At 32.4% G+C, this 27,161-nt stretch overlaps 2 protein-coding genes across 2 annotated transcripts; one reads left to right on the plus strand and one right to left on the minus strand.

The window, feature by feature from the left end:
* Positions 1-11,183: 11,183 nt before the first annotated feature.
* On the minus strand, positions 11,184-12,078 carry HELRODRAFT_159064 (hypothetical protein; the record flags this gene model as incomplete). The annotated part of the gene is made up of 2 exons (XM_009010984.1): positions 11,184-11,436; positions 11,963-12,078. The coding sequence occupies 2 exons, from the start codon at positions 12,076-12,078 to the stop codon at positions 11,184-11,186; spliced, it is 369 nt and encodes a 122-aa protein (XP_009009232.1).
* A 4,848-nt stretch (positions 12,079-16,926) lies between these two features.
* On the plus strand, positions 16,927-23,392 carry HELRODRAFT_62767 (hypothetical protein; the record flags this gene model as incomplete). The annotated part of the gene is made up of 13 exons (XM_009010985.1): positions 16,927-17,119; positions 17,607-17,672; positions 18,132-18,251; positions 18,617-18,642; positions 19,107-19,204; positions 19,975-20,049; positions 20,172-20,286; positions 20,675-20,791; positions 21,587-21,715; positions 22,183-22,254; positions 22,448-22,537; positions 22,791-22,838; positions 23,261-23,392. The coding sequence occupies 13 exons, from the start codon at positions 16,927-16,929 to the stop codon at positions 23,390-23,392; spliced, it is 1,281 nt and encodes a 426-aa protein (XP_009009233.1).
* Between the last annotated feature and the right edge of the window lie 3,769 nt (positions 23,393-27,161).

Consider the following 27,161-nt stretch of genomic DNA (forward strand, 5'->3'; position numbering starts at 1 on the left):
GTTAGGCTGCATCAAATTAACATTCGGTCAGTTTGGTACAGATAAAATTTTATATGCAATAATTAGCTACTTAACAAACAAAAAAGTTTTTGAAATGTCAACTTGGTGAAAAAAGTTCGCTGTTTTGCCACTTGCAGTTTATTAATATTTTTTACGTTGAAAAATTTAATTTTATATTTAATTTTAACAGTTGCTAGCAGTATAATTGCACAATGAAAAACTAAAGTATTAAAAATGTAAAACCGAGGTTAGCATTAACGTAGACAGAAGAGTTGGAAAGAAGAGGCGTGCAAATAATGCATGCAACGTCTAATGGAGAAATAAATGAACAAGTGGAATACATAAAAGTGAATTTGTCCGTTAGAAAGACCTTACATGGTGCGGTGAATCATGAGATGATATGCACTTACATCACTCAACTCAATACTGCACCAACTACAACACAGCACAACATCACCTCGGCCTGCAACATACAGGACACACAACTGGACACAAACACAGCCACAATTATCAGACAACAAGCAAATGATGTGACGGCACCTCAAAACAACACATCATTCATACACACAACATCCCCATGCAACCAACTAACACACACAGTACCTCAACAAAACAAAAAATAACATTAAACTGTTTCGATGTATTATGCTTCAAAAAATCTACATAAATATTTAAACATTAAACTGCTATTGTTACTTTATTGACAGTTTTAACATGTAACGTTTTTACGTCGTAATTATCAAGTTGAACCGGACCCTAACGCCTATATGGTAACATTGAAATGAACAAAAAGAGAATGATAATAACATATAACAAGTGGTCAGGAAAATGCTTTTTGGATTGGTTATCTGCATAATTGCTTGGGAACGTGCAGACAAAGTGCAACAGTTTCATAAGGCTTTCATAAATTCAGTCACCAATCCACAGAAGTGCCAATGTAAGTGCTCGTCAATCTTAATCGCTTTCATTTTGAAATTTTCATAATAAAAAATTTATTTATCTATTTTCATCAGACAAAGTTGAGTTAATTGCAACTTAATAACGTTGCAAGTAACGCGAGGAAAGATGTTCCGTATTCATGTCGTCATCTGAAACACATTTAATAGTTGCCATCATCTGGGAGTGAGCCGGTGAATTTCCTAATTTCAGGGTTTTTCGATGAATATATCTGACAATTATATAATACATGTATGCACTGTACATATATATAAATACAAGTATAAAAAACATTTTCCATATTGCTGGGCAAAACGTCGTATGAAATAAAAGTGAAATAAATGAAATTATTTTTATAAAAGAATTCAAATATGAATTTTATGAGAAATTTGAAAATAAGGGAGTAGAATTAAAGTTATGCTGTATGTATCAAATTAGGCGTAAGAAGGTAAAGATTGATTCGCTCACACCCCACTCAATGATCTTTCCTCTTTCCAGATTCTTGGTGGAATATCATGTTGAATATACGGTAAGTCATCAGAGTTTGGTTTAAATGGAATTGGACTGGTTTGAAACATTTATATTTTGAATATTGCCGGGATCACACTTGCATTACGCTTGCATTGAGATGGTTAAAAAGATACCTCGTTGATAATGAAGAATGGTGATCTAATTGCAGACAGACGCTTACAAAGTATAGTACTAATTTGTGGCCCAGGAAGAACACGAGAACACATTGAGGATGCTTGTACAAAAGTTTCAATCATGAATGAGATGGCAGTATGTACTTCAAAATTATGATGAGATTATAGGGGATTGCTTAGAAGAAAAACGTAGTTTATGGTGAATGAGTCATTACATTCTAATTATAATTAATTGCATTTTGTAAAATAATATTTTTATTTAATTTAATAAAAACAAAAGTGTTTGATAATTTTGACAGGTTTGTTAAATACCGACGAGCAGATAAGGTAAATTTTGGTTGGTCTCGTATTGAGACCGTTCATTGCAACTTTTGGTTGGTCTCGTAGTGAGACCGTCTCTTGCAACTCTCGCAAACGCAGATATTATGTTATGCTACAGATGATAGTCCACGAAAGACCAACATTATTCTTTTGTTTTCAACCTTCTATCGTTTTTAGAATTTTAAGAACCCCGTGAATAAAATTTAATTTTGCATTGCGTTGGCTTGATTCTTTGTATGTCCGTCCATTATAAAAAAAAACAGAAATGATGAAAATTGTGCAGTGAACAAGTTGATTGATATGCTTCAAAATGAATAATTATTTCATGCGTTTGTTTATATTGTGTGAAACATATATGTGAGTTTGTATGTGTGCGTGTATGTATGCGTGTGTGCGTGTATGTGTGCAACATTATGGCAGGTTCTGTTTGCAGGTTTTGAAGAAATGCATCCGAGCGTGAAAGACGTAATGTGAATATTTGATTATTTTCATTTGCTTCTCATAACTTTTCAATTTTTATATAATTATTTAGAATTTAAAACATATTCCATCAAATTTTTGTATGATAACATTGTTTTCTTATGAGGAATTGTTTTTTGATGACTTAATCTCTTTAAAACGCCAAGATTGAAACAACCATGCGAGGCATGAAAAAATAAAATAAATTTAAAAAGTGCACTAATGTTTTTCGTTTCTAATTTTTTTAAATGTTCAGCTTTAAAACGTATTAAACAAATAGTTGATAGCATTCTTATATTCATTTCTTAATACAATATTTTTCACATAGCTTCAATTATTTTGATATATCATTAGAATGCACGTTGGGAGTAGTAAATTCTAGTTTTTCAATTTAAATATTTTTATGAGTTTATACAGGACAAACACAAAGCAAAATAGCAAAAGTAAACAAATCACAGACCCCCCTCTACTCCCCCCCCCCCCACACACACAAACAAGCAAGCAAACACACCACAAAAACAAACATACCACAAAACACATACATACATACATATACAAACAGACCGAAACAAATGGACAAATAATATTTCATGCCAGGCACGTTCATTATAAAGATTGAAGTGAATGGAGAGAGAGGTGCAGCGGTAGAGAGAGTAGAGAGAAATGATGTGATGTGACACTTACAACTTTGCCTCAGTGGACACCACGGTTGACCTGCAAAAAAATTTTCAGTTCAAACCGATTTTAATCCAATAAAAAATTCAATTACATTCTAATTACGTTCGAAATTAATGGACGATGAATAATAAAACGATTGTTCGACTTGGAAGAACGCTGTGGGTGAACGTGTGAATAATACCTTTGCAAGAGGCGTATTGACACGTGAAACCTGCCAAATGAAATGTGTTTTCGTCTTTTGTTTGTATCAACATGTCGTTCGATTGACACTGAACAATCTCATTCGCTTATTTTTATTTACGTCATGTTCAATTAAAAAGTTATTGAAAATAAATCTAAAATTGAAAATATCAAAAAGATACTACAAAGATTGGTCCAAATCAAAATGACTAACTTTGTTGGTTCGTTAAAGCTTTTAAAAAAAATGAAAAATTTTATTTCAATGAAAATGATCAATAAGTTAATTAAATCATAATTAATGAAATTTTTGAATAATACAAACAAATTATGAAGACACACTGGAAGACATCTATCTATACACATTCATCTTTTTGTAAATGGACTTATTGAATTTTATCGAATCGTGACATTCATACATACACATACACATACACACACATACACATACAAATTCTATAAATCGATATGCAATGATGCATGCATGCATGCATACATACATATATACATGCATGTAGAAAAAGCAAATAGGCGTGTCATACAAAACAACATCGTACTAACGAAATCGAACAATCAGCAGCATCGTCAAATGTTCAACAAATCAATGCACTTCAACAATTATTCAGATGCAGAAAAATACATGATAAACATTTTCCAAATCATTATCATCACTGTTATTATCATCATCACGATCTTCTCTATATATATTATAAGTGTTATGGCGTAATAGTTTAGGCGCCTGGTCTTGCTGTTGTAGTGACCGGGTTCAAATACAAGAAGATCCCTGCTATCACGTGCAATGCGATTTGTTTCTAAAAATAAAAATAACAGTTGCTCCAGTTTTCTATACATTTAAATCCGGCCCAAACCATCATTCTCCCTTGTTCACACCATGCGTTACATAGCCAACATCATCACAATCCTCATCATTATCATGACGATCATCATCATCATCATCATGACCGCCACTTATCTTCAACATCATCCTGATCATCACTGCCAACATTAAATCAATCATGATCATTTTATTTTTGATGCATTTGCAGTATGAGAAATTGAAGCGGTTGAAATGTGAGAAACTTACTTAAAAGGGGGAGGGGGAATTGGATGAATGTGATCAGATGAATGTGATCAATCCAATACATTCAATATTCACCCACCACACTGCTAAAACCTCTATATTAAACCTGTGCTTCTCTGCACATACAAATGAACATTATATATATATATATATATATATATATATATGTGTGTGTGTGTGTGTGTGTGTGTGTGTATGTATGTGTGTGTGTGGGGGGGGGGTGTGGTGTGTAGGCGTGTGTTTCAATATATATAGTTGCTCGCTTGTGTGGTTTGTAGTTTGTATTCAAAGTTTTAAAAATTTAAAAAAAAACATGTGAACGAAAAATAACCTCCATCGTTGATTTTGTTGGGCTAATTTTGTCATCAAAGATGGACATTGTCATTATATCGAAAAACCACCTCTCACCATCTTCATCATCATCATCATCGACAACAACATGATCATCAACAACAAGGACAACGACAAAATCATCATCACCATCGTCACATCTTGTTCATCAGTAAGTTCTTATCCTTTTGTTATATTCATCATTCTCGAAGTTTTCAATGCGACCATCATTATCAAGTCATCAACATCGTATCAGTCATCATAACAGACGTCATCATCATCCAAAAGTACGCTTTTAACAGTTATTATGTTTACGATGATGATGATGATGATGGATGATGTAGCCGCCTCACACGTCTTTGGCTGAAGAAACGTCGAAAGATTATGAAGCTATCATTAGCAAGTCATCATCATTCCGTGGCCGCGTTACGTCCTAATTTTCACGCCGAACAGTTGATTTGCAACATGAATATGTAAATGTAATTATTTATATATACCCACTACCCAGTCGAACCCTACACACACACATAAACATTGTGCATGTGTGCGAGCACATGTGTGTGTGTGCGTGTGTGTATCTGCGCGCGTGTTTGTGCGTGTGTTTGTGTCTGCGTGCGTATCTGCGCGCGCGTGTGTGCGTGTATGTAAATTAACGAGAAGCCACAATGCGAGAGTTATGCTATAAAATTGAGAGCTCATGAAATAAACAGGAGCGTTTATAATTTTTAATGCAGTTTACAGTTCATTCAAAAACTGTGCCAGTCCTTTTTATTGTTCGTGTTTAGAAACTTTAACAAATTATTTCAAATTGTTAAGAAAATACGTGGAAGTTGTTACTTTTGGACAGCCGATTTTCATCATATTATTTTATATTTATTATTATTTTATTATTATTGTTATTATTATTGTTAGATCATCACCATCATAAGCTAGATCATCACCTTGCCCACTCGATCAAATCTCGATAATTTTATTTAAAAAATGCCCTATATTACGCACTATTCTACACAAACTATTAATACAATGCTGGTTGTCAGGCAAAATCCCAATTTGTTGGAAAAAGGGCTTCACGATCCTCATCCACAAAAAGGGAGACGCTCGCAATCCTTCCAGATTCAGACCAATAACCTTGCAACCAACACTCTACAAAATATTTTCATCTTTTATAAATAATAGAATTTACAAATTTTTAGAAATCAAAAATTTCATAAATAAAAACAAAAGGGCTTCTACCCGAAAATAGATGGTGTTACGGAACATAATCAGCTTTTAACTCACCTACTCTACGATGCGAAGAAACATCAAAGAACCATTATCGTTGCACTTCTCGATCTTCGCAACGCATTCGGTGAAGTCAGCCATAAACTCATATCATCAACTCTGGATTTTCATCACATCCCCTCTCAAATTATCAAACTAATTGAACATATATATACCGACTACTCAATCACAGTTTCCGGATGCGATCATCTAACCCCGCCCATTCCAATCAAGCGTGGTGTATTGCAAGGTGATCCCGTGTCTTCACTGCTTTTCAACCTCTGCTTCAACCCCCTGATGAAAGTCATAGAACAAACAGAGTACCAACAATGCGGGTACATATGGGGTCCGTCAGCCAGCTTAAAGACAAGAGCGTGGCTTCAGTTCGCAGACGACACGGCCATTATCGCCAACAGCACCGAAAGTGCTCAAAAACTCATAGATATAAATCACGCTTGGGGCAAAGCAACTGAAATGAGTTTGAGAACTGACAAGTGTTTCTCGTTCGGTATGCGAAAACGCAGCGGGGTTTACGAACAATTCCTTTCGGCGCAATCGATCGACATCAAACAAATTCCCCTTGTTGACATCGGAGGTTATTTCGAATATCTGGGGAAAAAATATGATTTCAAAGGCAACAACACGAACGCCAAAAACCAGATGATCATCAAACTCAAAACATTACTAGCAACCGTCAGTGAACTGGATACAACAGTTCAGTAGAAGCTTGAAATCCTTAGAAAATATCTTCCATCTCAATTTGCGTTTGAATTTCGCATGTACAACATTTCACTGACTTGGATTAGTATGCATCTGGACACCCTAATCACCGAAACAGTAAGATCAAAGCTGTCATTGCCCATTAGTAGCTGTCTGTCGGAGACATTGTCGCTCCCATATAAACTAGGCGGTCTAAACGTTAGATCTCTCAAAAATTTTGCCGAATCTTTGAGATTAAAACTCCGTAGCTACCTGAAATCAAACGGCAGCGAAGAACTTAAATGTTTATGGAGCGAGTCCTATAGCAATTATATAAAAATCGACAATTTGCTTCCTGACTCAAAGGATATAAAACCGGCACTCAGCATGTTAACGATCAAACAACAAAATGCAAAACTCGAACATCTATCGCTACTCCGTTGCCAAGGGACAATTTTAAAAGTGATCAAAGACCAGATTCCCGCAGCTAGAATTGCTCACTGGTCGAAATTCACTGCAAACCTCCCAGAAGTACTGTTCAAATTTGTTAGGAGAAGTCTCATCAACAACTCCCCACAAATTTTTTTAAACTTATGCGCAAAAAGGTAAACTCTCTGAAAGCTGCGAAACCTTAAATGTTAGCAAATCATGCCAGATGTCATCATGTCTGGTTGAGGTTATCAAAATGTGTTACGTAGTTGTTAGAGGTTTGTCAGTAAGTTCAAATTTTATGATGATATGTGACATAAGAATGCCATTAAAAGTGTACAGTACAGTTGTTGTTTGGCTGGCAGTCTCAACAATTATACTCAGTTATTATTGTGCAACATTTTCAAATTTCTTAACGAGATTTCCAGTTTACTAATAACCATTATCTCTTAAAACAATTGTTTGATCCTGAAAAATTATTCACGAACGGCTCTTGAAGTTTTTCTAAGATGTCTATTTCTATCAGCCTCGCGTGACTCTTTCCATTTTTATGTTTGAAATGTTCCGTGAATTAAAAAAACACGACTAACGAAAATTTTTATTGTTTATTATGAGGTTTTTTGAAGTGGTAACAATTTGCAATTAACTATAAAATTTACTGAATAAGTTTTACTGTATTTTTATCAATCAGTCGGACATTTAACACCAACCAGCCAGTGAGTTAGCCAGTCAATGAATCGCTCATTTGAAACTCGTGTATGTGATATCTTTCAAACGAAGGCACCTGATTAGTAACAAACCAAAAACGCATTACACATTTATTACGCATTACACATTTATAACGCATTACACATTTATAACGCATTACACATTTATTACGCATTACGCACATGAGTATTTATTTCAGTTGAGCAATCTTTTAAATTGACAACCAACGAAACCAAGTCATCCTGAAACTTAGGTAGGACTGGAAGCCGCTGACCAAACACAAAATCATTTTAATTTTTGCAGAGAATCTGCTTCGTTGATCTAAAACTCACCTGTTGTATATAAATTACAACGTTCAACTTACTTCTATAGAAAGTGCTATGAGAACCAAATGTCATGAAATTTTTTTTTTAAATACTAAAGTCACACACAAAATATTTATCGTTAGGCCTCCTAAACGTAAACAAATAAATGATAAAATAGCTTGAGTGTGATATGGAATCAATCCTTGGAAAACGTACTTAGTGCAATTATTTAGCACCTAGAAAAGTTGGCTGTTATTTTTCCAGATTTGTTTGTGTTAGCTGTTTTTATTTAGTTATGTAAATGTGAGTTGCAAACATTTTAAGACCGATCGGCCTTGCTACCCCGGGTGCCTGTCAACCTCGCACTCCTCTGCACTCCTCTGCACTCGTCCCATGCAAAAGAAGTTAGCATTCAGGTGTATTCGTTAATATCAACCAATAATATTTTAAGTCAGAATGCTTACGAGATGATTTTTAACAATGTCCGTCATACATTTAAAAAAAAAATTAAATAACCAAGCATGTACTGAAAACATCATGTCCTCAATTGATTAACTGCTTTTGATATTTCCACCAAACAGTTTTAATCAAATAAGAAATGCTTGGTGCAGTTCGAAAATTGCTGCAAACAAAATTTTTAAGACGGAATGAGGATACAAATCCAAAAACATGTCTAAATTTTGACTCTTGTCTAAAGGTGTGTGTGCTTGTGTGTGTGTGTGTGTATGTGCTTGTGTGTGTGTGTGTATGTGTGTGCGTGCATGTGCGCGTGCGTGTATGCGTGTGTATATTTTTACGCTACTTTTGAAGACGCCGTATTTTTCTATAACAAAACCGGAGCAATTTTCCAATTTACTGATGAGAAAATAATTGGATATTCATTTTCTGTTTTCGTTTGTATTTAAAGATTAAAAAATTCCGTCTTAAGTCTCAATTAAATAGTATTGAGTAGCTAGCTAGCTGACTGCTGAATGCGAAAAATCCTGTTTGCAGTTGCTGCATGGCGACAAGAAACTTGTTTTTATCTATAAACAAGCAGAAATTATTTTTTCATTACCAAAATTGATTTTCATCAGGAAGTGTGAACTGTGAAGTCAAAAAATGAAGTTAGGAACGATGCAAGCAGGAAAGTATGAGAGACTTTCTTGAAGGCATTCGAATGATTAATAGATGTATTTTCTTTGACAGTGTGTGCATTGTGGTGTCGGTCAAATTTCAAAGTGTCATTGTCAGAAGCCTGCACACGAATTTGCATATTTTGTCATTTATTAAAAAGTTTATTGACGAAAGTATCACACAACTTCACACATTGTTTTCTTCAATAAAACTTTTTCAAAACTAACATCTTCGTAAATTTTTATCTTAAGATTTTAAGTCATGTTGTTGAATTTCTAGAACTATGAATAATAATTAGTTAAAAAAATTCCACATGCAATCACTAACAGAAAGGATCCTTTGAAACTTAAGTGACCATAGAATTCAAACAAAACCCAAACAGGTGTTAGTATTGCGCTGCTTCATGGGAACGATGTTTTGACGCTGTGTTCCTACCTTTTATCCAACTACATTTTATTTATAAATCCTTAAAATGAACTCATAAAACCGCTTGACGTTGATGATGATAAATAAATGATATGGATAAATAGAGGCTGTTGGTATCATAGGATAATGAAATAAATTGCGACAGAGGCAAAAATGGAGCGATCGACGTTACATCGTTATATTTTCATGCTCGCCATGCACGCTCTCATTCGATAAAACGCGAAAGTCAACGTTGCCAACGGGAAATATATTTCTGGCAGTCTCATAACTCTGTTTCTTTGAAAAACGAATTTTTAAATGGCTTCAAAATTTATATAAAAGGTCTAAAATTTTTTTCGGTATAATTTGTGCATTCTAATTAACATTTTTTCTATTAATTTTTCCAGTTACGACTTCAATTTTTCATGTTGAGGAGGAAATAAACTAATTGAATATTTTTTCAAACCGGTTACAAATTGAAAGTTATTAGCACCCTTACAAGATTCACATAAGGATTCCATGTCATGTGAAAATAACACAAATAGTTTCATTGATGTTGATGTAGTAAACATTTTCAATTAAAGAGTAATCTTGTGAACTTTACTAAAAAATTCAACGTGTGATTTTCAATCGTTTAAATCGGCTTACAAGCAATTCATTAAAGAGTAAAGTTTGACACCTATATGATTCAAAATTATTAACTTATCTTTCAATTTAGTCATAATTTAAGAATCATATTAAAAATGTTGCCGATGTATTTAAAATTTGAACAAATATATACAAAAAAATGAGGATCAACATACAAACGACAATACACAAATAATAACATACAAATATCCAATATAACAAATAAATTTTTAAAAGATGAACTGACCTTTGCAGCAGAAAGGTGAGATGGAGATGATAAGAGCGAAAGAAGATAAAAATAATTTTATTGCCATCTTTTCAACTCTCTAACAGACAAACTCCCAGCAAACTAAGCAAAGTACCTCGCAGTTGTAACTTAACTAATTATGGATGATGAATATATAGAGTCGTGGACGAACGCTTGAGTAGCTCTGACGATTATATACGCTCCTAATCTTTCTCGGCAGCTCTTCTGGACTACATTTGCATTCGTCAATATCAATGCTTTCCTTTATATACACACACACCTCTCTACATCTGTCTGTGTTGTGTGTCTGTGTCCCATTCTAAGTGAATATACACAAACATGTGCGTGCACCAACATGTATATTTATATACAGTATTATATATATATATATATATATATATATTAGGGTGTCCCAAAAATATGAAATTTTAAAATATTGATGTCTCACCCCATTAAATATGTCTGTATGGTAACAGTAATTTACCTGCTAAATTTTAGCCCATTTTGACAATGTTTAGAGGTCCCCCAAGGGGTCGAAAGTTTCCGATTTTGGTGTTTGATCGTTCGCTACCAACTTTTTAGACAGTGTTATATGATATGATTATAAATGTTTTATGATTTGTTTATACAAATGAAACAAAATATATAATTGTGAAAAAATATATAAATCTGCAATGCCTTTTATTTTTTAATTTTTCAAATTAGGTCAAAAATGATTGAAAAAAAAGATTTTATTGAATTTCACTTTTCTTGAATATTAATTAATGCGCAAAATTTTCATTTTTTGCTAGCAGTTCACGATTATAATCTGCAAAGTTTTTCCTATGCTGTTCAACTACTTGAAGCAAAAATTGTTTCTGCTCTGCGTCTTTGGTGATTGTTTCATTGAAATGTTGTACCAACGCTACTCCCCGTTCTGCAGAGTCATTGATGCAAACCAGATTCTTTATAAACACTGCTGCAACTTGGAAAGAAGGAGTATCTGACCAGTTTTCAACAAGTACATCAAGAAAACTGGCATCAATATTAGATGTTTCAAAAAATGTTTTAGACGCACGCAAATTGTCAAAACTTTGTGGTAGTGTTTTCAGCTATTTGCAGTTCAGCTATTTGTGCAGCAAGAAGTAGAAACTCTAAATAGTCATCTCGAGAATGTCTGACCTCAAGTTGACATTTGATAAATGCTTTAATTGCATCTGAAACAATTATCAAAGGGGTTGATCTGGCTTCTGGTGTGTGATTCATTTCTGTCCATTTTTCACGAAACCTTTTGAAGAATAAAATTTCTGGTCCAGTGGATGTTCCAAGACAAACACTATATACACCGGCAAGCAGCACTTCAAACTTATGATGATGGCAAGCCATCCATACTAAATTACGTCCCATGGCTTTTTCTAGAAGAGTGCAAGCTCCATTGAGTTTTCCAGTATTGGAAGCTGTCGTGTCAAAGCACATGCCAATAACCATTGATTCACACTTTCAAGATTTTATCTGTTCATGAACTGCATCAGCAGCTGCTCGTCCTAATCCAGATGCTAACCTTGGAACTCCAAGAAGTTTTGTAGTGCCATCAACAAGGGATGAGAGCAGGACAGGCAACCGATCTACGTTGACCACACCAGTAACACAGCGAGTTGACTGGTTAAAAATATACATTTTTTGCATTCTCTAATAAAGATTATCATTCCACAGGTAATTGTTAATAATATTTTAAACTATAATTAATGTCTGCAGTGAGATAATTAAACTAGTTTGCATTTCTAGCTTTATTTCACTCATTTTGTGCATATTGTTTAAGATTATTGATATGGATTTTGAATTAACTCGATAGTAAAATTTTAAAAGCCCTTGGGAAACCACTCAAACTTATTCAAATGAGGTGTAACTTCACCAATTTAATTATTGTACCTAAGAGACACTTTTCAGAGGGTGAGACATCAACTAATTAAAAAAAAAAAATTTCCGTGCATTTCTGGGACACTCTAATATATATATATATATATATATATATATATATATATATATATATATATATATATATATATATATATATGTTGAAAGGTGGCCATATTTTATACAGCATTGGATGAATTCTACCGAATTGTTGGCATTAATCAATTTAATCTTTGTCTTTTCAAATTTCCTAACTAGAATTTTTTGGAAATTGTTCAATTAATTGAAAAAAGAATTATTATCCAAATTTAATGAAACTGTTGTTATCCAAATTCATCATGCAGATAGGCCATATTTCAATTTTTCACAAATCATCTTCAGTGCTGGTTTGGTTTATATAGTTTCTTTAAACACATCAAAATTAGTTCTTTAGCAGAGTGAGTTACTCAGTTGGTGTCGTATTTTTCATCTTTGTTGTTGTCATTTCTTTGTTCTTCATTGTTATTGAGGTTAGTAATCATAATCGCATTGCAGTAGTCACTTCTTCCGCATATAAAACTACAAACGACTTAACTGCAACAAACAACTGAATGATCTTATTCTGTGGAGTTGGTAGAAACATTCATATATCATTTTTTTCATCTAGCTTAATGTATGAACTCAATCACATTTAACTTCAATAAAATATAAATCAGTACACTTTGATAACTTTTGTTAATTCTTCTAGTTTACATGTTTCTATGATCAGATCAGTGTTCAGTAACATTTGAGCCGGAGTTAGAGGAAAGCAGTCTACTGCCCGGGTCTTTTACAAAATGAAACATCTATTAAAATAAAAGTAAGAATTATCAAAATAACGATGGGTTAACAACTTTTATTTTTCTCCAAGCTACTTCTTACGCCTCTCTTACAACAATACTTGCACGAACATTATAATCGAATAAAGTCACATAACCAGATTTAGAAATATGTCCATTCAACTTAACTCGGATGGTATACATTCATTCGCACTTAGATTAATAAGGAAATAAAAAACAATATACAATTAATTAACATTGATAACAGTTTCTTTAAGTGAAAGTTTGAAGGCTTTTAAGTTGCTCATATCAATAACGTCATGACTTAACCCATTCCATCGATTTATGCCACGCCCGGCCCAATGATAGAATGAATTCTGGAATTTCAACTGTGCATCATATTATTCATATTATATTATAAAGAATAAGTTTCATGGTTTTTGCCAGAAGAGTAGAATTTTACTGAAAATGCCACTTTGGCAAATTTTCTATCCGGAGACACATCGGCCTTTTTGAAAGATTTGATATATTTAGTGTTATTTGTTCCCAAGAACAAGAAATGGTCACCAGCTGTTCTTAGGAAAACGAAACCTTCTCCACAAAATTTTTTACTACATCATTGAGGCACAACTGAAGAAGAAAAAAGTAATGATTATGTTGAAAATAATTTTTCTGTAATAAATTGGTAAAATAAATTGTAGACGACATATTTTAATAAAAAGATTTGTTTTCAAATCTTTGTAACAATGAGACCAGTTAATCTCTTTGCTTGTAAATTAGTCAAGCATGAATTCGATCAGGTCTTCTTTGTGAAGGGATTACTTGGAATACACAAGACAAATTTGATTGAACGAAATACAAAACTTGAATGTTCAATTCAATTCAAGAAATGCACACAAAAGCTCACTCGACACTCGCTTTTGTACGCTAATCTCGAACAATGCCCAGGTTCAAATAACATCTTACTTTTTAATGTCTTATTATTATTATCTCTAATGCAATAACTTTATATTAAATTCTAACCTTAGAAACATTACTTCAATTTAAAGAAATTGCGAAAAAATTAGAAAAAATACATTTAATAGCTACAATATCTTAAATATAATATCATGTAATGTTGGATACATTCAATTTCAATAAATATTCTTGCAGTATAGCATGGCATATAATAAAATGGACATTTTTTCAGACCATACCTTAGAAACCCTTTAATAACCCATCGAATTCAACTTTTGCAATCAGTGTAGCAGCATTCATATTGAAAGTCAGTAAAATTCATCTTATAAACAGGAATAAACTGTCGACAGCCTAATTTTGACCACACTAGCAAATATTTTGGCTAATTTCTTGGCTCATCGGTCAAATTTCCAAATGTAAAACTTTTGGCCCCCCGTCAGCATAGTCTAGATCCGTTTACAGTTTTTTATAATATGGTGGTTCGTTTAGAGGTTTATAGAGATAACAGAAGAGGGTTAAATCGGAGATCCGTCCTGGGTGACAGGTTCTTAGCAATTTTGCCAAACTCACAATTATATCCAATTTTCTCACCAATAAGTTAATTTATAACACAGCCGATAAATAAAAATACAAAACATTTAGACCAAGATGGATTTGCGTTGGAGAGGAGGTACAATAAAAAAAACTTAATAACTCATATATGTATATATATATATATATATGCAATTATTGATGAAAATCACAGCATGTTCGACGTTAATTAACTCCCATTTAACTTTCGATTTTTCTAACGGTTGATCTTAAATCATTTTCAAGTTTCTTTAGTTCTGTTTGCCAGTAAAATATCATTCTAAATTATTTCCTAAGTATTTGTTATCAAATATTTTAATCAAACGTAAATGACCCGTTCTACAACCGTTTTCGTGTTTTCACTTTTTTTTAATTGCTGTTAATCATATGCTAAATCTGCTTTCCTCTTTCTTGGTCCTTCTCTCATCTTTTTTCACTAGCTCACGAAGTTAAGAGCGGATCTCAAAGCTAATCTGTTTGCAAAATTTAATGAGGAGCGCTGTTGAACATGAGCTTTAAAAAATTTATGGATTGATTGATTGATTGATTAAATTTATAGTTGATACATGGTTATTTATTGCTTAAGAGTTGAGCCATAGTACGTAACTTAACCCTACATTATATATTTATATTAGGGATGCACCGGATTCAGGTTTTTCAAATCCGGCCGGGGCCGAACTTGGCCGGATTTAAAATTCAAAAACCGGCCGGGGCCGGATTTTAGTTACCATTTTACATAAGTTAGAAAAAATACTCATATTTACGGTTATCTACATGTTGAACATCAAAAATTAACACCAAGCAAATAGTTATTTAATTCAAATATATGAATAAGTTGTGTGGCCAAATTCTGTACACAAAGATCAGCTTATAATTTATGCATATTTGCATAACCCAAGTTAAAGCACAAAGAAAATTGTCCAGCTCACCGTACAATTTGTGATGTTGTAATTATGTGTCATGTATACCTAGCCTAACCTTTCTTAAATTATGTGCTTATGTATCTCTCTCTCTCTCTCTTTCTTTCTCACTCTCTCTCTCTTTCTCTCTCTCTCTCTCTCTATATATATATATATATATTATGTAGCTATATGATCCGTCATGTGCAATTATCAATATATAGTATGTACACGTGCACAAGTTCTTTTACGCAAAGATCAGCTTATAATTTATGCATAACCCATGTTAAAGCATAAAGAAAATTGTCCAGATTATCTCACAATTAGTGATGTTGTTATTATGTGTCATGTATGCCTTTAGCTTAGCGTTAGCCTTTAACTTATTGACATAATATTAAATGAATTCAATAAAATTTTTTTTTCTGTTTATAACATTTTTAAAAGTTGATAGACGCTTAAATCTGGCCCTAAATCCGGCCACCAAATCCGGCCGGGGCCGGATTCGACCGGATTTGAAAAAAAGCCGGATTTTGGCCGGAACTGGGGCCGAACTTCGGTGCATCCCTAATATATATATTTATATATATAATATAAATATATATATATATATATATAATATATATATATATATGTACACGCAATAATTAACTATATGTTTTTTTTATATTCTATATATAGATAAATTGAATAGATAGAATAAATATATATATATATATATATATATATATATATATATATATATATATATATATATATATATATATATATATATACATATAATATAATGGATTGCACTTTTGTTTTGTTTACAATCAGGTGAGCGATCCTTATCCATCATATGATTCGGATTGTTTTAAATAAATTATTTATTATTTTTAAATTCAAACAGGAAAAAATTGTAAAAAACGTCCGCAGATGGTATCTTCCAGTTATCTGAATTATTAAATGAACTGTGTGGTAATTTCGTTGACTTGTGATTTTCTGTTTTTATATTGAAATTGAACAAATCAAATGTAAAAAAGTAAAAATGAATTTTGTATATATAAAAATGTTTAGTTAAAAAAGAATTTTGTTATTTTTGTTTGTTATCTTCTTGTGCCTGGGAGTTTGACTCTGCTGAAGAAATTCTGTGATTTGCTCTCCTTGAAAAGTGGTGGAACCACGAAGGTTTTTCACACAGCCAGACAAAATACATCAACCCATGGAAGTGGGGTTGAATTTATTATTGTTTAAATTTTAAAAAGTTTTAATTCATAAAATTTCCAAATTTATAATATAGATAACATATAATATATTTTTTATTTTAATCATTTATAGATTGTTATAATATATGTATAACTGTATAACATAATGATAATCCATGTTTTTCTTTAGACGATGAGACTCAAATGATAGTAACCTGGGTTACGCAAGATAATTCTGATGGTTCATTTGTTGAATATGGCTCCCATTCAGCAGGTGCTGGTATGGACAGAGTGGCCAAAGGAGAAGCAATTTTGTTCGAAGATGGTGGAAGTGAAAAAAGAAAATTTTTTATTCACAAAGTACTTTTAACTGGTCTCATCCCTAACACATTTTATGGTCTGTGATAATATTCATCTACCTACATTACACTCATATATATATATATATATATATATATATATATATAATAAAATATATATATATATACCTTTGTGCATCATAAAAGGCATCTTCAAGAGTTGTAAGGGGTAATTAGCATAATGCTCTAAGGGGTAATTAGCATATTTTTTTGCTAAGGTTTAATTGGCATATGTTCCATTAAGCTACTGGAACCCATCATTGATAAACTGCGCCTTGACTACACTACAAAATGGGTTATATATCTAGTATAAATAAACAATGTTTGACTGCTGTACGAGCCTTGCAGGCTTCTGGTCTTTTATCAATAAAATATTTAAAATGTCTAAAGGTTTAATGCTGTAATTAATACTGACTTTTATATAGAGTGGATAAATTATTATCTGTCAATATGTAAGCATTGCATATGCCATAACAATGAAATGATGGTTTGAAGTGCTTGCAATACAATTGTTCAACATTACAGTATATCACGTGGGCAGTGATACAGGCAGATGGAGTGATATTTTCTTCTTCACTTCCATGAAAGAAGGTCAGTTTTACATTTGTACCTTGGTTAAATGTTTTGAATAATATAAATGTCGAAGGTATTTTTGATTTATTGTTTTTAATTTAGTGTAAAAATTTATAGTATTTAAATGTTTCCATTAAAATCAAATATTTTTAAATAATGCAGCCAAATGGCAACAGTTTCTCAATCTGAATGAATCTTCAAACTGAGGTCCATAGCCGCATATATCTGTTGATAGTTAACTTTTCAAAATTAAGAGATGACATGATTGTTTCATTATATTCAAATTTAATTTAGTTTTTTTTTATTACACATAACAAATATGGTTTACGGGGACTCAATGATTTAAGCAGGGAGTAGAGAAAAATATAATTACATATTGATATTGTATTTTTCATTTATATATAAAATTATATCATTTGCAATGAGCTTGTAAAGACGTCCACGGATCACCTGAATTAAACATTCTTAATACATAAGGTCAAGATTGGAGTCCGACTTTTGCCGTGGTGGGCGATATGGGCACAATAAATGGCAAGTCCATATCCAGTCTTCAGAAGGAGGTTCAGAAAAGTCTGTTTGATGCTGTTCTCCATGTTGGTACGTTGTCCCCCACCTGTTTTAAATGTTCAACTCCTTGTTTCACTGTTCGCTTATGGTGTTTCAGTTTTTCAACACTCGTTTTTTTTGGTGTAAGAATTTTTATTAAATATATTTTTGAAATGGAAAATGATGATTTTTGTTCTAATCAATGATGAACATTATGCTCCAATTATTTTTAAGCAGTTGTAAATTTTTATGTACATTGATTAGAAATGATATTAAACATACGAGTTAAATTCTGAAAAACATTAATACAAAAATTTTTGAATTTCATGGCTATATTTTGATTTTTACACTATAGTAAACCTTTAATGCAACTTTCAACTGCGTGTATAACAATGTGTTGTTTTTTGCCCTATCAGGAGATTTCGCCTACGACATGGATGTCGTAAGTACATTTAATTACTTTCTTTTATTTATTCAAAAATCTTCCGCTTGTTTCCGTTGAAACTGTTTTAGTAGTCAGTTTTCAGCTAGCAAAGTCATATATGTATGTATTGACAATATTAATATGATATCACTTATAAACGTAATAGCCAATTTTTCATTGCACTTTCTTCACTTTCTCTAAATTCCATTTCGTGTTGATGTGGCACACACATCAAGCCACACATAAACAAGCACACAAACGCATACTCTCTCTCTCACACGCACACGCGCGCACACACACACACGCGCACACACACACACGCGCACACACACACATGGATACTTTTCTCATACACACACACAACACACGCATACTATACTCAACACACACACAGTACATGAATATTTCTCACAAACCCATCTCACACACGCATACTCAGCACACACACACACAAACAAACACACAAACAAACATGCATGCAGGATAATTCCAGAGTTGGTGATGATTACATGAGGCAGGTGCAGTCATTTGCTGCTTATGTACCATACATGACCTCCCCTGGTAACCATGAAAATGCTTAGTAGGCCCTCCCATTTTGTTTGCTTATTTATTTTTTAATTTATTAAAATAATAATTTTTGGCGCCTTTGTTAATGAAGTTAAACTTGGTAGAAAAAATATTATTTTAGAGGGTTATGTAAAAGTTGGGCTATACGAAAATTATTTTAAGTCTTTGATTTTTTAATGTATAAATTTATACTACCACATTTACTGAATGTGGGGTCAACGTCCAACAACGTCCTACCTAGGGAGAACTGGGTCTCTGGACGCTAAACGATGATTGATTGACATTTACTGAATGTCCAAAAGGATAACAAAGAAATAAAAATGCGAAGAAATGGGGTAAAATTCAAATAAATGTAAAGATCGTAAAATATTAGCTGCTAACAATGCTTTAGATCCAAAGAAGAGGACTAAAGAAGTAAAGATCGTAAAAAATTAGCTGCTAACAATGCTTTAGATTCAAAGAAGAGGACTAAGATTTGGAGGGAGTTTATAGGAAACTGTTCAATCGGAAAAGAATGTCATGGAAATGTCAGAGGCAGAAGAGATAGAGCCTATTTAGAAAAATAAAAGGTTGAATGGGCACTGAGTTAATGAAATAGAGATGAATAGAGCTGAAGGTTTTTCAAAAATGTGCCCTATGATAAACATCTGACTCAGGAAACACGCCTTTAAACGTTTTCAATTGATGATTTAATTATTATTGTGGCAAAATATTTTGAATGTAATTTTAATGAATATATTTTTTGTATATTCAATTTAAAAAATTTTTTTTTTTTTACAAAAGTAACTTTTCCAACTATAAGAGCCGATTCACCATGCCCAACAAATACGGTGGAGATGGCAACGCAATGTTCTATAGGTAACGGAGTTTTATTAAAATTATTAATAAATTAAACTTTTTAAAAGATCTTCAATTTGTTTCTTTATGCACGATTCTAGTATCTTAAACTTTAAACGATTCAATGTTGAATGTCTGCGCAGTTTTGATGTCGGGCCAGTGCACCTTGTTTCATTCTCGTCTGAATTTTATTACTACGTCTCCTACGGTTGGACGCAAATTGTTGAACAGTACAAGTGGCTTATCAGGGACCTGCAGGTTGCAAATCATTGCGTCTCATTCATTTTCATTTACGTTGAATCACAACAATCTTAATGTTCATTACACACGTTTTCATCATTCACCTTAGACTTCAGTTATCTTAACCACAACATGCTCTTCTTTTCCGCTATGAAACGTCGTCGACATAAAATTAAAATTTTATTTTTAATTCATTTTATTTATTGAATTAATTTATTTTTGTTATTGAAGGATATTCTTTAATCTGACCTCACCATGATTAACAAATATTATTGTATTGTTTACAAAAACATTCTAATATTATTTTGTTTTCATCTTTTTTTGAAGCGAGTCAAAACTTACAAATAAAATAAATTATTACTTTTTAACATGACGCCAGTTATTTAAATTGTGAATTACCTGCCAGGAAGCCAACAAGCCCTCGAACAGAGCCAAGCGTCCTTGGATCATCAGCATGTGCCACCGACCTATGTACTGCTCCAACAGCAACGATCCTGAACACTGCCCCAATCTTGAAAATATGGTTGGTTGGTTAGTTGGATGGTTGGTTGGATAATTGGTTGGTCGAATGGTTGGATGGATGGATGAAGAAGTTGCTAGTAAAGGAGAAAGAGAGTTCCAGAGAAAAGTACTAGAAATGGCAAAAGCTGATTTAACGTAAGAATATTAACTGAAATTGAGAAGAGGAACGAGAACGAGAAGACGATTGTTGACCGGGCGTTTAGGTCGAATTAAAATATTTGATGAGTACTTGGGAGCTAATTTAGATTGAGACTCGTACATTAATGTGCAAATTTTGTTAATTATTCCATTTTTTATAGGTAACAAGTGTACAAAACAAGATGCCTGAGAGAAGAGAGATGCGCACGAACAACCAGACGAGCAGCAGAGTTAAAAGCTTTAGTTAAAGGATAGGGTAGAATAAGGATGAGCATAATAAAGCGAGTTAAAATAATCAATTTTAAATAAAATTAACGAAGTAACGAGTTACAGAATAGTAAGATCATCAAGGAAAGGTGTAAGTTTTTTTTATTCTACGAAGATGAAGGTAAGATTTTGTAGCAAAATGAATTTGTAAAGAAAAAGACATGATAGATTTCAAAATAAAACCAAGACAATGAAAATTGAATTCAAAAGTCAGGTAAGATGTCCGTGATGTGTTAAATGCTATTTATGTTCTCTACATAAAATTTTTCATTCTGCTTCATAACCTTTTAAAACATTATCCCCCTTTGTACTATTACTGCTACTGCGTTTCGCAACAACAATCTAAAACTATTAATACGACAAATGAAGAAACCACACCGCCATCGTTCAGATCCGTGTGGGCCTGCCCATGAATCACGAGTACAACATCGAAGACCTACTCTACAAGTACGGCGTCGACCTGCATTTCCAAGCTCACGAACATTCATATGAGAGGATGTGGCCGGTCTACAATCTCACTGTATATTTTCTTTTTTCCCTACTTTTATTACAGATTTATATATATATATTAATTTGTTTATATATTGTTGTTTATTTTTTATTTTTATTTATTTGATGGGCAGCAATATTTTACCACGTGGACATACCACTTTAATTTTTAACGTTCGACATTTTTTCCGACCCCCTACAAGCCTGACTTGCTCCACTCCACGATAGACCACTTTCCATTACAATTTTCCCTTATTACCTCCAACCTCATGTTGATGAACAACTTCGACGGATAAGACACATCGCATGTGTAGGCGGTCGAACCGGTGGCTACCACCATAGCACCAGGCGCTATAACCATTAGACCATCTTGCCTGCCACCCGTGTAATTGTTCGGGATAAATATTTTAATTGAATAATTTAATGAAACCAAAATATTTTAAACATGTAATTTTTTTATTGTGAAAGGTTGCATTACGTTTTTTAATGTTCTCACAGGTTTGCAACGGCAGCGCTGAACGTCCGTACGTCAATCCGAGGGCTCCTGTTCATATTGTCAGCGGGTCTGGGGTAGGTATATTTCAATTCCTGTTCATTTCAGTCATCAGAAAAACACAATTCATTGTACTCATCATTCGATATTGATATTAATATAAGATTTGTTTCACCTAAACAGTCACGAAAATTATTAAATTTTAAAATTTTTCAAAGTTGATACATTTGCGCTCAATAAATATTTCTTCTATTTTCTGTTACAACGCAGGGGTGCAAGGAAGGCGTGGACCCTTTCATAAAGATTCCGTATCCGTGGTCAGCGTTCCAAAGTGACGATTATGGTTACACAGTCATGAAGGTTACTTTTCTATAAATTAATTCTTTCGTTCGTTCATTCATCACTATTCTGAACAATCAACATATCCCATTTGAAACGTTCGTTCACGCCAATTACCACTTTCATTCGCAAGAGGAAAATGTTCAACTTTCGTTGTTTTAGTATTGCTGTATACAACATGATTATCAATTCGCTAATGTTTTATTTTAAATATCTGAGCAAAACTCATGTTTGTAATATGATTTTCAATTTACATTAATTTTCATATCGAAAGATTCTGAACAAAACTCATCTGTCTCTTGATCAAGTGTCCGTTGATAAGGTTAGTGTCGGTTTTTTGGCGCTTGTTCCGATTACCCATCATATATTTTTCTGAGGTTACATTTTAATTTCAACTCTAATCATCATGTTTATCGCAAGAAACATATACTCAAGAACAATTTAATTTGCACCAAGCTCGATTGGCTGAAGGCAATAATCTGTTTTCTAGTTAAATATCAAGTAATTTTCAAACATAGGCCAGACTTACTAGAATCCATCAATCATTCAATTTTTTATTGGGCCTTACTCCTTTGTTGTTTAGCTGCAATAAAGGCAGGAAACATTTTTTTTATAATAATTAACATAAATCATAGAAAACCATAATTTTACTTGGCAATCTTACTGTTTCTGATTGATTTAGTTGGCAAAGTTTTTATAAATTTAAATATTGCTAATTGCTGTTGTTAACTGTTACAATGGAAGGGTGGAGCCATCATAGATTCAGTGATGATTGAAAAACAGAAGCATGGGCCTAGCACCTTCGACTGCCACAAAAACCTGAAATTTCAGTACAAGAGCGGGGGAATCAAAAGTTCTAATAAATATTTCCTTTAAATTCACACAAATATTTTCAAGTTAATAAACTAACTGAGATTACAATACATTTTTTGATACATCGTTTTTAAATTTTAATATGAAACCATGGATAGATATATATATATATCCATGTATGAAACATCAAAACAATCGTATTATTTTTGTTTTAATTTTTTTTGAAGACTTTTTATCAACTTACATGTGATTTTTTTTATACTGGAATAATAGAATAATAACTTGCTTCGAAACCATGCTGAAGTTGTAACATCAATCAAACAATCAATCAATCAATTAGCTTATAAAGCGCTATTTCCGCGATGTTCAACAGCGCTCCTCAATGAATTTTGAAAACAGATGGGTCTTGAGATCCGCTCTGAACATCGCAAGTGATGGAGAAGTAGTCAGAGAAGTAGGTAGAGAGTTCCAGAGAAAAGGACCAGAAAAAGCAAAAGCAGATTTGGCAAAAGAGTGTTTAACACGAGTTAAGAAAAAGCGAGAAGAAGAAGACGATCGTAAACCGGGGCGTTTAGGTTCAATTAATATATCTGATAAATACTTAGGAAATAATTTAGATTGAGACTTATACATGAACGTGCAAATTTTAAAAATTATTCTATATTTTATAGGTAGCCAGTGCAAAAGAACAAGATATGGAGATATATGAGAAAAGAAAGGGGCACGAGCAACTAGACGAGCAGCAGAGTTAAAAGCTTTACTTAAAGGATAGAGTATAGAGTCAGGAAGACCATAGTAGAGCGAGTTACAATAATCAATCCTAGATAAGACCAACGAAGTAACAAGAAGGAGAAGAGTAGGATCATCAAGAAAAGGCAAAAGTTTTTTTATTCTACGTAGATGAAAGTAAGAGCTTCTAGCAACTCTATTAATCTGAGAAGAGAGAGACATAGTAGAATCAAAGATAAAACCTAGACTACGAAACTTATGAGAGACATCAAGAGTTTTAGAATCAGGTAAGATAATAGGAGGAATAGTAATAGAGTGTTTAGATTTATTAAAACAAATTAATTCAAACTTAGAAGGAATAAGTTTAAGACACATAGAGTTAGACCAACGGATAATGAAGGAAAGACATAGAGATAAATTATGAAAACACTATTGAGATTAGATGGAGGAAAAGAAGTATAAATGTAAGAATCATCAGCATATAGTTGACTAGAGAAAGAAAAGTTATTAATAATACGAGGTAGTTCAGAAGTATAGAGTATAAATAGAAGAGGGCCAAGGATAGAACCCTGAGGTACCCCGAAAGTAAGAGTAGAGGAGTTAGAAGTAGAATTATTGAGAACAACAGAAGAAAAACGATTACAGAGATAAGAAGAAAACCAAGATAGACAAGAATCAGTAATATTAAAAGAAAGATGCAGCAGTCTCAAGAGAATAGTATGGTCAACAGTATCAAAAGCTGAAGAAAAGTCAAGAGCAAGAAGAAGAGTAAGATTATTATTGTCACTAGAGAGAAGGATATCATTGTGTATTTTAAGTAAAGAAGTTTCAGTACTGTGAGCAGGTCTGAAACCAGATTGAGATACAGGTAGCAAAGAGTTAAAGTCTAAATAGGATGAGAGTTGATTAAAAACAACTTTTTCTATTATTTTAGAGATGAAAGTAATATTAGTTACAGGTCTATAATTAGATAAAGAGGTAGGATCTAGGGATGTGTTTTTAAGAATAGGAATAACAATAGAATTCTTATAAGAAGTAGGAAATTTAGAGGTGGAAAGAGATAAATTAACTAATTTGAGAATGATTGGATAAAATATTGAAGAGAATTCTTTAAGTAAATTGGAAGGAAGTAGATGAACGAAAGAATGTATGAATGAATAAATGAATGAATATGATATATATATAGGCATATACACAAACATTTACTTGTACATTCATAAATTAAATTAAAATAAAAGTATCTAAAATAATTTTTTAAATAATAAATTTTTTTAATAGTTAAATAAAAATATTATAAATTGCGTGTGTACGTTATCCGGTGTTCAAACCAAACGAGCCAATCAGGAAGTTAGGGTGACGTTCCTTAATTTTCTTCCTGTATAGTTACTATCCCATAACTAGAATAAATATTAGTATATTGTCGTTAAGCATGTATTTTGTGTGTATGTTTTGCATACATCAAACAAACATATTATTGATAATAACGATTGAAATGTCGAGAATGTATGAATGAAAATCGTATAAATAGGAGCCGAAAAAACGTCGAAGACAGATAAGATGTCCCTCGGCACATGGTCAGGGGCGTCTGATGTCATTTTTTTTACGTTCATTATATAGAATTTTTTTGCGCGGTTATGTAAAGTTTTATTTATTGCGCGGTTATATAGAGTTTTATTTATTGCGCGGCTATATAGAGTTTTATTACTGCACGGTTATATAGAGTTTGCACACACACACACACGCACATACATACATTCGTTGTTTTGTTTGCTTGATGTTTTATCCTCTTTTATTTTCTTTTTTCATCGTAATCGTACAAATAGGTAGAATTAATAAGTAAGTTGAGCTAATTGAAATGAATAATTGAGTTAATTTAGTGAACATTGGTAAGTTAGGTAGGTTAGATAAGGATAATTTTAATTGTTGTTAGGATAGGTAGAACACATACAACATTAATTTGGTTAAATCGGTAAGCTGTTTATGTTTTTATCTCTTCTTTAATTTTTTGCACTGGCAACACACATGCGGTTTACACATAACACACGTGCTTATGTAAAATACAAAATACATACATTCATTACATTAGTTGAGAGTAATTTTATTTTCATATCACATTATTTAAATTTATTATTTACTAAGGCTGAGGGTAACTTAACACAGTATGTAGTTAAGTGCATTAAAGTAATGATAGGAACAATGTAAGTGTATCAGTAGGTAAGTTTTTGATCAAGTCTTTGGTCAACGTTAACAGAAACACAATTACCATCCAACCAATTTATCAAAATAAAACCTCCATCCCAAGACACCTAAAATGTACTACTACGCAAGGGAAGAAGCGTTTGCGTTGTTTGAGTCGTATTTTCTTTTTGGTTTCAATTTATGACTTCATTTTAAATTTTTTGTTTCAATTTACTTTATTTTAATTTTTTTATTGTTTTACGACTCATATTTCTTTATCTATATGGTTATGTTTTACGATTGTCTTCTACTTCTCGCTTTTTCTTAACTCGTGTTAAACACTCTTTTGCCAAATCTGCTTTTGCTTTTTCTGGTCCTTTTCTCTGGAACTCTCTACCTACTTCTCTGACTACTTCTCCATCACTTGCGAAGTTCAGAGCGGATCTCAAGACTCATCTGTTTTCAAAATTCATTGAGGAGCGCTGTTGAACATCGCGGAAATAGCGCTTTATAAGCTAATTGATTGATTGATTGATTGTTGTATCATGTATCTAGAATATATCATGTATATAGAATGTAATTACATTTTATATGTACATGGCTTGTAAAATTGTAATATTAATTTTTTGCTTTTATGAAACGTTCTTATATGTATACTTCCTTTTAAATTTGTTGTTTCAATTTACTTCATTTTAATTTTTTATTGTTTAATTTATCTGTATGATTGTATCATATATCTAGAATATATATATATATATATATATATATATATATATATATATATATATATATATATATTTTACAATATTCTATAAATTCTACCGAATGTTTGGCGTTAATATGTTTGTAGTTCGTTTTTTCGATTTTTCTCACTAAAGTTTTTGGTGAACGTTTAGTTCATTAAAATTCAAAATAAATTTATTTT

Source organism: Helobdella robusta (assembly GCF_000326865.2).
Source record: "Helobdella robusta unplaced genomic scaffold HELROscaffold_1, whole genome shotgun sequence".
In the NCBI taxonomy this organism is placed as follows: domain Eukaryota; kingdom Metazoa; phylum Annelida; class Clitellata; order Rhynchobdellida; family Glossiphoniidae; genus Helobdella; species Helobdella robusta.